At 43.5% G+C, this 12,653-nt stretch overlaps 1 protein-coding gene across 1 annotated transcript in view; it reads right to left on the bottom strand.

Annotated features, from left to right (window-relative positions):
- GNL2 (G protein nucleolar 2) overlaps positions 1-12,653 on the bottom strand; it is a 25,683-nt gene extending 13,030 nt beyond the window's left edge. The window contains exons 1-6 of the mRNA XM_025991727.2: positions 12,421-12,653; positions 10,303-10,387; positions 9,238-9,332; positions 7,331-7,470; positions 4,575-4,759; positions 713-779 (exon numbers count right to left, since the gene is read on the bottom strand). Of these exons, the coding sequence (XP_025847512.1) occupies positions 713-779; positions 4,575-4,759; positions 7,331-7,470; positions 9,238-9,332; positions 10,303-10,387; positions 12,421-12,484 (636 nt within the window). The 5' untranslated portion in view covers positions 12,485-12,653. The remainder of the gene's footprint in view (positions 1-712; positions 780-4,574; positions 4,760-7,330; positions 7,471-9,237; positions 9,333-10,302; positions 10,388-12,420) is intronic.

The raw sequence follows: 12,653 nt of genomic DNA, 5'->3' as shown, positions 1-12,653 counted from the left end.
GCAATTTAGTTTGCCTTCAGGGTACTACTTTCCTGTTATGTTACTGCTGGATTATGGGACTGTCCTTGAAAACCTCTGTCACCGAAAATTCTCTCTAGTATGTGGACATAAAACTCAGCCAGTTGAAGAGGACTGGGCCAGGACTCAGGACACATGAAGGCTCCTCCATGAACCAGCTGGGTGAGCTGGCTGAGGTATTCAACCTTTCTAGATGCAGGTTCTCATCCATAAGGAGAGGTGCAGCTCTAACGACATATGATAAATCTAAGGTCTATGTAACATAGCTGTCAGTGTTATTTAAAAAAAAAAAAAAAGGTAGTTATCCAAAATAGTTACATGCCTAGCCACATCTATCCTGGTTTTGGTGAAGAGGGGCAGTGAGGATGCAATGGGCAGTGGAAAGTGTGCTTACTTGACAGAGCTTCCATATATCAAGATCATTTTTCTCATATAAGATCGTGAAAGCCAAAAAATAAAAAAATAATAAATAGATATATAGATAGATCATGAAAGCCAAAAGAAGCACTCAACAAGGGACGCCTGCCTGGGTGGCTCAGTGGCTCAGGTCGTGATCCCAGGGTCCTGGGATCAAGTCCCACATTGGGCTCCCTGTGAGGAGCTTGCTTCTCGCTCTATGTCTCTCCCTGTCTCTCATGAATAAACAAAAGATAAAAAAAAAAAGCACTCAACAAGAAAGAACTGAAAGTCTTACCTTATAGAGTTCTCCCCATATTCTTTTGGACTGTCCCTTTTTATATATCTCTTCTTGAGCTTCATTTCTAAATAAGAAAACAAAGTGAGCAACTGAACCCTATAAAGAGGATGTTTAAGGAGAAGTTGACCATATGTCACAGGAAAAGAGCATCAAAGCTACCTGGAGACAGGACAAAAGCACATTTCATCATTTAAAAAGTGACTATATCCAAATGTCCATCAATGGATGGATGGATGGATGGATGGATGGATGAAAATTGTGCTGTATACACAAGGGAATATTATTCATCAATGAAAAATAAAGTACTGATGCAGGCCACAACATGGATGACCCCAGCGACATTCTGGTCATGAAATAAGCCAGACACGAAAGGAAAGAGACTTAGGACTGCACTTAATATCAAGTACCTCTCATAAGAGGAGTCAAACTCCTCAGAGACAGAACATAGAATGGTGGCCCCCAAGCAGGGGAAAGTTACTATCCACTAAAGACTTTCAGTTTGAGATGACATGAAAGAGTTCTGGAAATGGACATGGAACGGTGATGGCTGCATAACCACGTGGATGTACTTAGTGTCACTGAATTGCAGGCTTAAAAATGACTGAAAGGATAAATACCACAGTAAAAAAATTGGATTAAAAGAAAAAACTCCAGAAACAACAGGTGTTCGCAACGATGTGGAGAAAGGAGAACACTCGTGGGCTGTTGGTGGGAATGCAAAGCAGAGCAGCCACTGTGGAAACCAGAATGGAGCTTCCTCAGAAAGTTAAAAGTAGAACTAATACATGATCCAGTAATTGCACTCCTGGGTATCTCCCCAAGGAATACAAGAACGCTAATTTTGAAAAGATATATATGCAATCCTATGTTTGTAGCAGGATTATGTACAATACCCAAATTATGAAAGCAGCCCAAGTGGCCATCAACTGATGAATGAAGAAGTTGTGGTATGTAGACACAATGGGTATTACTCAGCCAGCAAAAAGAGTGAAATCTTGCCATATGCGACAACGTGAATGGAGCTAGAGAGTATAATGCTCCGTGAAGTCAGTCAGTCGGAGAAAGACAAATGCCATAGAATTTCACTCACCTATGGAATTTACGAAGCCAAACAAGCAAAGAAAAAAGAGGGAGAAATAAACCTTAGAAACAGACTCTTACCTTTAAAGAACAAACTAATGGTTATCAGAGGGGAGGTAGGTGGGGGATGGGTGAAATTGGTGATGGGGATTAAAGAGTGCAGTAATCATGATGAATAAATTGATAGAATGTTAAATTAAAAATACTTAAGCCGTAGATCATACATTAAAAATATGAAAAAACTTGAAAATTTCAAAGATAACAATATTTTATTCTTCAAAGTCCTATTTTAAGATTTTGTTTTGTTTTTTAAAGATTTTATATATTTATTCATGAGAGACACAGAGAAAGAGAGGCAGAGACACAGGCAAAGGGAGAAGCAGGTTCCATCCAGGGAGTCTGACGTGGGACTTGATCCTGGGTCTCCAGGATCACACCCTGGGCCAAAGGCAGGCGTTAAACCACTGAGCCACAAACAAAATCAGGGATCCCAAGATTTTGTTTTTAATCAATCTCTATACCCAATATGGGGCTCAAACTTATAATCCCCCAAATCAAGGGTCACATACTCTACCGACCAAGCCAGTCAGGCATCTCCAAAAATAAAAAAATATTTTTATTTTTTAAAGAAGATTTTATTTATTTATTTGAGAGAGGGAGACCATAAGCAGTGGGGAGGGGCAGAGAAAGAGGGAGAAGCGGGATTCCCGCTGAGCAGGGAGCCCAATGAAGACTCAATCCCAGGACCATGGGGTCATGACCTGAGCTGAAGGTAGATGCTTAACTGATGGAGTCACCCAGGCGCCCAAAATATTTTTAAAAGTGACTATAGGTAGGGGCCCCTGGGTGGCACAGTCGACTAAGCATCCAACTCTTGGTTTCAGTTCAGATCATGATTTCAGGGTTATGAGATCAAGTCCCCAAGTCCAGGATAGGAACTTACTTAAGTTTCTCTCTCCCTCTGTCCCCTACCTCACATGTGCGCACTCTCTCTCAAATAAACCTTAAAAAAAAAAAAAAAAAAGTGTGACTACAGGTATCCAACATGTCACAGAAGATCGTGAAAATGAATCAGCAGGACCTGAATCATAACCTATACTCCCAAAGGAAGCAACAGATTTCTGATAAGGCTGAGAATCTATCTGCTAGCCTCACCGACATTTACCTAGTGTCTCAGAAATAAAAATATCTTGTCTTCTCCTCCATTATCTACTGCACGTTTTGGAGGAGGAAAAAATTCACAACAGCAGAAGCACACAAAATCCAAATACTTCTAGGAAGAAATAAACTTGCCACCTCTCTTGCTGGGCCTCAAATGGCCTGATGTTATCTCGAGGAGGCGCACAGCTGGAAACGGGCCATGGACAGCACCGGGGCGGCCCTGCTTGCTGCAGGCCAGCAATAGCACTTCAATGCTAAGGCACCTGGCACACTCACGAAGGGGGAGGGGCAACACTGGGCAGCTCCCTCCGAGGGCACTCGGCAGCTGCCTACAAACACGCGTGCTCTGACGCAGTAATCTCCCCCATAAGAAAGCATGGGGAATAGTTAAGAAGATTCAGTCACATTGATGTTTTACCCAAGCCTTATTTACTACAGGACAAAACTACAAACAGCATAAATGTTCCACAGTGGGACTGTCAATTAAGTACTGACATGGAAATCTATTCATATTCATTTAGAAAAATATATTAAAAGGCAAGTTAAAATATAGTCATAGGTATTATATTTATAAATAAACACGGAGTGTAAAAAAAGATCTAGACTCATATATACAACAGTGACTGATTCTTGATCACCTTTTGGGTACAAACCCTTGTGAGAATATGACAAAGCTATCAATCCTTTTCCCCTCCCCAAAACAAATATAAGACCAACAACCACGACCACCTTTATTCACGTACACTTTCCACATTATCTTCAGAGGGTCCCAGGAAACTCAAAGGCCGTCTGTGAACCCCCAGTGGTCCAGAGTCTCTGTTTAAGGAAGCCCTGACATTGACAATTTTAACAATTTAATGACATGGTCGGTGGGATTAGGATTCTTAGTTTCTTTGTGTTGCAGTTCTAATTTTTTTTTTTAATTTTTATTTATTTATGATAGTCACACACACAGAGAGAGAGAGAGAGGCAGAGACATAGGCAGAGGGAGAAGTAGGCTCCATGCACCGGGAGCCCGACATGGGATTCGATCCCGGGTCTCCAGGATCGCGCCCTGGGCCAAAGGCAGGCGCTAAACCGCTGCGCCACCCAGGGATCCCTTGCAGTTCTAATTTAACTACATATTCTAAATTGTCTATCCTAGACTCTACTGCTATTACAACAAAGGAAAAGAATATTTATTTATTTTTATTTTGGGGATGAAAAGAGACCTAGAGAAAACAAGCCACCTCAACTTATTTTCAGTCCGGCCCCAGCTTCATGACTTTTTCTAGTCAAAGGGAAGAAGAACACTCCCCATCTATGAGTTAAAGCACTGGGGCGCCCCGGTGGCTCAGTCTGTTGAGCAACCACCTTCAGCTCAGGTCATGACCCCCGGGTCCTGGGATCGAGCCCTACATCAGGCTCCCGGTTCGGGGGGGGAATCTGCTTCTCCCTCTCCCTCCGCCACTTCCCCTGCTTGTGTTCTCTCTCTCTCAAATAAATAAATAAAATCTTAAAAAAAAAAAAAAAAAAAAAAGGAGTTAAAGCACTGAGCTCCATGTAGGTAAAATAAAGGTAAAGACAATGTTTTGTTGCAGAAGAGCAAATGAGAGCAGTAAGAACATTCAAACTGTACCTCACACCAGTGTCTTCAGTGACCAGGTCACGATCCTTGCCCTCATCATAGCTCTCAGTGGACATTTCTGCATTTTCTAGAAGAGACTGCATATCACTCGCAAGTAAGTTTGGTCGCTTCCTCTGTGACTTTGGGCCGAATGTATTTTCAAAGCTTTCAGTATCAAGAATGTGCACCTTTGAGTTCTAAAGAGAAAAGAGAATCCTGCATGAAGCTGAGGAAGGTACCAAGCAAGAGCAAAAGTTAAAAACCGACCCGGGAAAGGTTTTCTTCTTTTATTTTTCCAAGGCTCAACCCATACCAAAAGCTACTGCATCCACATACCTAAAAGGGCAAAAGCCCCTGTTCTCTAATTGTGAAGTTCTGTAAGCCTCCTTGGAGAAATATAAAAGTAATACAAATAGTCACAGCAAGTATGAATAGTTGTGTGAGACTTGCCAAAAACTCTGCTTTATTTCATTTATCATAAACTTCAGTCAAATGTAATTAAGGCTACAATGATAAACATTAACTTATCTTTCCTGACCTTTTTTTTTGAGCTTTCAAACAAGTGCATAAAATTCTCCAAACTCACAGATTTTGTCAAGGACAATCATACTCAAATTTGTGTTTTTTTTTTAAAACCAACTGTAAATGCCAACTTTTTCTTGGAAGTTAATTTCTTTCATGGCTAAAAGGAATTGCTTGTTTTGTAAGATGCATTTTAGTTTCAGATAACATTTTCCCTAATTTAGGTAACATTTTTATTAAATGCACATGGAAAGTCTTCAGATGAAAAACATCTAGCAAAAGTCCAAAATAATACTTTAGATGTGATAAAAGGAACCTGATACTAACTAGAACTTGCTGTGCCTGTAAAGGAGTTACGGGCATAGGAATTTTTGAAGCAGGATAAAAGTCAAAGTTTGAGTTAGGATCTATCACGTAACAGACTGTGAAGAGCCGGCAGAAAATACCCTCAAAAAAAAAAAAAAAAAAAATTGCCCTCTGCCCCTCAGTACAAAGCTCCTCTATAGGCACCAGCCATTAAACATGGATGCTAGACCAACCCCCGTGGCTTCTGACCTTGATAGCCCCCCTCCAATTCCCAAAGATCCTCAAGCTATGGTCACCTTTTCAGATCCTCTAACTCATCTCTTAGTTCAGTTTTACCTGCTACCCTCCAACAAGGCAACATCCCCAAACAGAAGGGTCAAGTTTTACACGGGAACTTGGTGCTAATGTCACTGGGAAAATTGTGATCAAAGTTAATCCTTGGAAATCTCATGAATAACCTATAAAGTACAGTACACCGGGATGTGTGCGTGAAAACCTATACATTAACAAGTGCCAGGCAGTTATAGGCAGTATGCAATAAAGTACACAGATCAAACAAGTTACAGTATTTTTGCTGTATTGCTACAGAATTACAGCCATTATAATATGCATGTCGCTAAGAGTTAAAGCATATCTGATCTGACTCCCCACGGTGCAGCCATCTCAGAATTAAGTTTTACAACCAGCAGTAGATAAAATAAAATCAACCAGCAGTAGATAAAATAAAATCGGGGTTTTTCAAGGCCAAGGGAGAAAACTCATCCCTTACTCTTGAGCACCCGCCTGCAATACTAGCTGACTGCTGGAGCTACAGACCCTTAGCTCTATAGGTCAGCCGTGTAAGCCTGAATTTTAGAAGCACTGAACAACTGGAATGGGCAACAAAGCAATAAATCCATAATGAAACCTCTCTGTTCTCATAAACAGGATTCAATAGTTTGTTAAAAGATGGCTTTAGGGAGAACAGACAAAGAGAACAAGGGAAATGAGCAACTTGTCTGTGGCTCATGAATTACACTCATGTGTTTCCCTGAAAGAAAACAGTCATTCCACTAATAGGCGCCATTCTTCTAGTCCATCATAAAACAAAGCATAATTGACAAAACCTGAGGCAATAACCAGGCCTTGGTTTTTATTTTGTTCTGGGAGTAAACAATTTTCTTTGAACTGTTTAATCCATGTATGCATGTCAATGCTTCCTTCCCCTCCTTACATTGGAACTGAAGCTTATGTACTGGCTACGTTTCTGGGAATTATTATTCAATGCAATGAAAAACGTGCAAACATTAGGCCATTTCTTTGGTTCTGTGTGAAACTCATTCCACTTCAAGCTGGATTCAGTCCTTGCTGCCCTTCAAGTCCAGTAATTTAGAGCCAATGTGACCAGCACACTTTCGTTCCCTGGAAGGAATTCCAAGGGTCTCACAGAAGCTGAAAGTACACAGCACCCACGGCTTCCTTCTGCTAACTCAATCCTGACTCTACGTTTCCCCCAAAGTTTGATGCAGTTACCACTTAAGCTAGTTTGCCTACCAAAAAAACGTACAACTGGTATTAGTATAGCTATGATCCACTGAGCTCTTAATTAGGCGGCGCCCTAGGTGTTACATGCCAAATGCTTCATCTGCATCCAATCATCCAAGGAGGCAAGTTTTATTGACTTGACAGCCATGGAAGTGAAAGCTCAAGGAGAAACCTAACCAGGACACAGCAAAGACGAAGTCAGGCCTGATTCCCAAGCCTGTGCTGATCCACTATATACTGTGCCTTCCTGACACAATGTGGTTCCTACTAAGGTGAGAGCCCTGACAAAGGGAAAACCTCACTGGTACTGCATTAAAGCCACTCTTTACAGAAAAACAAGAAACGAATACGGTGGAGAGGGGTCGGTGTGAACTGTGCCTAAGAAATTCCATTGCCAGGGACATCCTCCAACTTACGTGAGGCTGGATCCGATCGTGGAGAAGAGACATGGGTAACTTGCTTTGCTTCATGACAACTTTGTATGGATCCTTCATAACTGCGCCCATTTCCTCTTGAAATTTTTGTAATGATGACTGTTTAATCACGCGTGTGTTTCCTGGTTTACAGAAGAATGCTGCCATTTAATAAATAACTCCTTTTTGCTTCTACATCCTTCTTCCCATCGACACAGGGAAAAGCAAGATTTTGAATTACTCTGGCTTACCCAAACACCGATACATCCATCCCATGGAGCCATTTTCCAACTTAAAAGGGGGGGGGGGGGGGAACAAAAACAAAAAAACTGCCTCTCCTGCACTCATACACTGTGAACTAATCCACCAACCCAGATACACAAAAGGTTTCAAGAGTTTTCCAAGCCCAATTTCCTGACTGGATGAAACTGAAAAATCAACATCAGTGAATAGAACTGAGATTTGACAAATGTCCTACACTTCCTGCTCCATCTGGCAAAGAAATTTGGAGCCAATCACAGCAGACCTATCGATATACATAAGGAATCCTGAAGCACAGAACCGGGTCACAGTTACTGCTTTTTACGCTTATGAGGGTTTGAAAGGACTATGAAATGAGCCAATAAATCCACGCTAGGGAGCAAAATAAAACTATATAACACTACCTGGAGAACACCTTATAGGTGAGGGAGCCTGAAACACACATTCAATGGGACAGCGTGTTGCAGCAGAAACGCAGATCCCAAGATGGTTAGGGTTATGAAGCCGGTGCTGAGGACACTGGCAGCGTTTACACTGTGCTCACCAACTGCTGCCCAGGACTCTAGGCACCGCACATGTGGTCACCCACGTAATCCTCAGAGCAGTCCTACAAGATACAGACTGTTTTTATACTCATTTTAGAGACAGGAAATGAACGAACAGAGAGTCGTGATACCTTGCCCACGGCCACAGAAATGGCCGGACTAGGATTCACACCCAGATGGTCTGGACCTAGAGTCACAGTATACAGCCACCAAGCTAAACACCCCTCTAAAAAGTTTTCTTTGACACTTTCCCAAGTTGCAGCTTCCTAGAGGGTATCCTGTCAAAAATATAAGACAGTGAATGGAGCTGCCATCTGCCGCCAAGCACAGAGGTCAAGTACCAGGCAAACAGTGGGGTATGACCATCTGATCGGCCCATGCACCTAGCAGGGACTAAGGGGAAAGCTGAGAAAAAGCCCTGAGACTGAAACGAAGATGGGAGTTTCCAAGAAAGAAGCCCTGATCCCATCGATTCACTCCCGGGAATGACCCATGAGAGATCCTTCTGCTGCAACTGAGCGCAAATCCCCATTAAGAAACGTTTCAGGGACGCCTGGGTGGCTCAGCGGTGCATGATCCTGGATTTCCAGGATCGAGTTCCACATCAGGCTCCCTGCAGGGAGCCTGCTTCTCCCTCTGCCTATGTCTCTGCCTCTCTCTCTCTGTCTTTCGTGAATAAATAAATCTTTAAAAAAAAAAAAAGAAAGAAAGATTTCAAAGCAACTGCCAGTAAATGCACTTACACTTCAAGTTAAAGGCAGAAACACATCTGCAAGGCACCTTTCAAATAGCCATCACTCCAGGCCACCAGAAATTAAGAGAGAGTTCTCAGGTCTGTGAATGCTGGTCAATAAGGATGGCTTTATCTGTTTAAAAGGGTTTACGTACAACTAAAAATAATGAGCTCTTTACAAAAACAACTTATCTATGGAATCCACCACCACTACTACTTTTCTTAGCACTTTTCCCACTACAGGTACTTCTGAGCCCTTTCTCATATAATCCTTGACAGTTCTATTTACCCAAAAACTTCTGCCTTTTATATACCTTTTAAGCCTCCCCTTTTCCACACAGCACACCAAAGTGACAGAGGATGATACTCACCGAACCACTTAATATTTGGCTCCACTCTCGCCACCATGCCAGAAGCCACTGTGGACTGATACTGCAGAGGCTTAATCACTTTACCACGGCTGTTCCTAAATTGAGGAAATAACAGATTCTGGTTGGTTACAGAAGAGAGGCAAGAGCAAAGCTTGGTTTCCCGAATACCCTTTCCATCAAAAGGAACTTTTTCCTTTTTTTGGTTTTAAATGATCATGAAATACAGACTTCAGTAAACAAAAGTACGTCTACATTTGAAACAGATTGTCCAAAAGTCATTTAACCTCTTGCAACAGAGCACGTAATGATTTCTGCTGGATGAATAACAAATAATGCTGATGTTTAAAAATCTGTTTACTGTTTATTTGCTTAAAAAAAAAAAACCACATACTTGAGGGGTTTTTTTTTGGTAATTATTTGAAGACTGGTTTAAATGAATTTTAAGTAGAGGGTGATTTATGCTGGAACTCAAAATTCTTAAACAACAGAGTAGGTGACTAAGGTAGATTAAGTTCATTGACGTTTGTGTTTTAGACACATCTTTCAGAACGGATGAAGAATCTAATTACCAAACAAATTAAGACCAGCTAGCAAAATGCCACGCTCAGCAAGTCTCCATGGTAGAGGCTGCCTCAGCAGAACTCACAGTCGTGATGAGTTTCCAAGTGCCACAATGTTGTGATCTAAAGTTCCGCATTAAAAAACAAGTTTTCTGGCTGCTTTCATAATCACAGTCCTATATAATTTGTTAAAGAAAACCAGATTTCTATCTGAAGGATATTTAACTTGAGATTTAATGTGCTATCCATGGAGGCTGAAGCTGTGAGGAATAAAACCTCCACTGGTCATAGAGTTTTGTGACACAATCACTGTTTCACCACCCGCTGCCCACGTCTTGAACCAAAACTCCGCCATTTATCATAACACCACCCATATAAGATGATATTTGAAAACATACTACTCCTAGTTGGGGAAAGTGGCAGTGGGAATGTCAAAGGTTACGAGGTCTCAGCGACAAGTCCGGGGCATGAAGGAAAGGGGAGGAGGACAATGTGTAATGCTCACCTGCGCTCCTTTTGCCTGTACATATTCAGGCGCCGGATGGTGGCCCGGTCCCTCATGTTTTGGCCCCCTGCTCCCTGCACTCGATCTAGGAAAGACAGAAGCCGACCGCAAACTATTTGATAACCAAGCTTAAGTAAGGTCAGAGCCTCAAACACACCAACTAGTTCACTCAAAGTAGGCAAGCTGCCTCCTGGCTGCAATATCTCTTTCTCTTTCCCTCTATCATTCCAACGGAATTATTATCATTGGAAGCTACGTGGTAGGACAAAGCTGACCTGATCTTTGATCCTCAGTATGACTGTTGTTTGATAAGAGTTAATAATTTTGAGCATTAATTGTGGCACTGTGCGATCCGCATTACAGGCATCACCTTGTGTAAGCCATATGATAATCCTATAACGAGATACACTATCCTCATTCTGCAGGCTAAGAAACTGAGGTACAGGTGGCCAGACCACCTTGTCCAAATCGCACAGCTACTAAGTGGCAGAGCCAGAATTTGAACAAAAGCGTTACATTACCATCTGGGCTCTTACCTGTGGGTCTCAGTTGGAACAGATTGAGTGCCTGCTACAGGCAAGGCATCGTGGAGACTACAAGTTTGATACTCAAGTGTTCCTTACCTACCAGTTTCTTCATTTCTTACTGTTTTAGTTCGATAAACAGCAAAGAAAGTGGAAGTTTTTGCTTTACGGCTCAGAGAGAAAGACAAGGACAAATCAGCATTGCTAACACTAGCCCAGCTTTCCTTTTGGGGGATGACGTCAAGTCACCTGTCTACTCCTGAAGTGATAGAGTAGAAACCAGGCTGACATCACAGTACTGGCCGCTCTGCTGCTCACGAGCTGCGCCAACCAACCAACAGTGATGAGCCACTTCCCCAATTTTGGCTCCATCTCTTCCCCCTGTAACATCATAACCTCTAAAAGGCCTTTTCAGGGTCTAACAGTCTAAGATTCCAGTCTACGCATATCGGATAATTTATCAGCAATCCAGGAAAAACATTCGACGGGAACTAAAGTTCTCAAAAAACTTTATTTAAAAACAAAGTTTTGTTAACTAAACCCAATAGAAGGGACCCTCCCTACCCCCCACCCCCCAAACCACCTTGTTCATCCTGCACGTGGGAACTCAGAACTAAACATCTCTAAAAACGCCCTTATTTAAAAAAAAAAAACAAAAAAAACAAAAAAAACAAAAAAAAAAGCCCTTATTTAGGGATGTCTGGGTGGCTCAGTGAGCATCCACCTTCGGCCCATGGCGTGACCCCGGGGTCCCGAGATCGAGTTCCCCCATCGGGCTCCCTGCGTGGAGCCTGCTCTCCCTCTGCCTGTGTCTCTGCCTCTCTCTCTGTGTCTCATGAATAAGTAAATAAAAATCTTAAAAAAAAAAAACAAAAGAAATCTTTGGGACGCCTGGGTGGCTCAAAGGTTGAGCATCTGCCTTTGGCTCAAGGCGCGATCCTGGGGTCCCAGGATAGAGTCCCACGTCGGGTTCCCAGTGTGGAGCCTGCTTCTCCCTCTGCCTGTGTCTCTGCCTCTCTCTGTGTCTCTCTCATGAATAAATAAATAAATAAAACCTTAAAAAAATAAAAAAATAAGTAAAAAAATAAAAAAAAATAAATCTTTACCGGAATGATCACCAGGTATCCATCTGTAGGGTTTTCTGTGCCCTTTACAGGCGGGATTTGCCTCCAAGGGCCAAATGTAGAACCCCCCACCCCCCTTTCTCATTTAAAGGGTCAAAGGCAGTCAGAGGGGCAGGCAGGTGCGCCAGCCGGGTCTGCCCTACACCAACCACCCTGTAATGGGACTTTATCTAATTTGCTTCTAGCAATTCCCTGGGCTGGAAAGCTGCAGTCCTACGGGGCTGAAACACACTGGGGAGGGGCTGATGCCCCACACAGGACCTCGGGCAACTGGAGATGGCCCAGGGCTGCCGGGCCTGAGCGTTCACTCCCCCCCGCCCCCCCCGCCCTGAGAGCCGTGCAAGAGGTCAGGGCCCCCGAAAGGAAAGCACCACCTCGGCCCCGCTCGGCCCCAGCATCCCCCGGCCCCGGCGCCCCTCCTCCCTCTCGGCCTCCTCCGAGCCCCCCTCCGGAGCCCCCGCCGCCCGTACCAGGGTTGGTGCTGGCCTTGGAGGGGTTGATGGTGCTCCGTCCTTTGTACCTGGGCTTCACCATCTTGCCGACCCGACGGGAACCGGGGCGCTAGGCCGAGGGAGCCGTGACCGGTCAACTGAGCCCGCAGCACCGCAGGACCCGCCGAAGCACCCCCTTCCACAACCACGCCGGACCACGTGGGCGCTGGCGACGTCACTTCCGCTCGCGCCCCGCGCGACTTCCTGCGAAC

This window comes from Vulpes vulpes, chromosome 10 (assembly GCF_048418805.1).
Source record: "Vulpes vulpes isolate BD-2025 chromosome 10, VulVul3, whole genome shotgun sequence".
NCBI classification, from domain to species: Eukaryota; Metazoa; Chordata; class Mammalia; order Carnivora; family Canidae; genus Vulpes; species Vulpes vulpes.
This window is presented reverse-complemented; position numbering and strand designations above follow the sequence as displayed.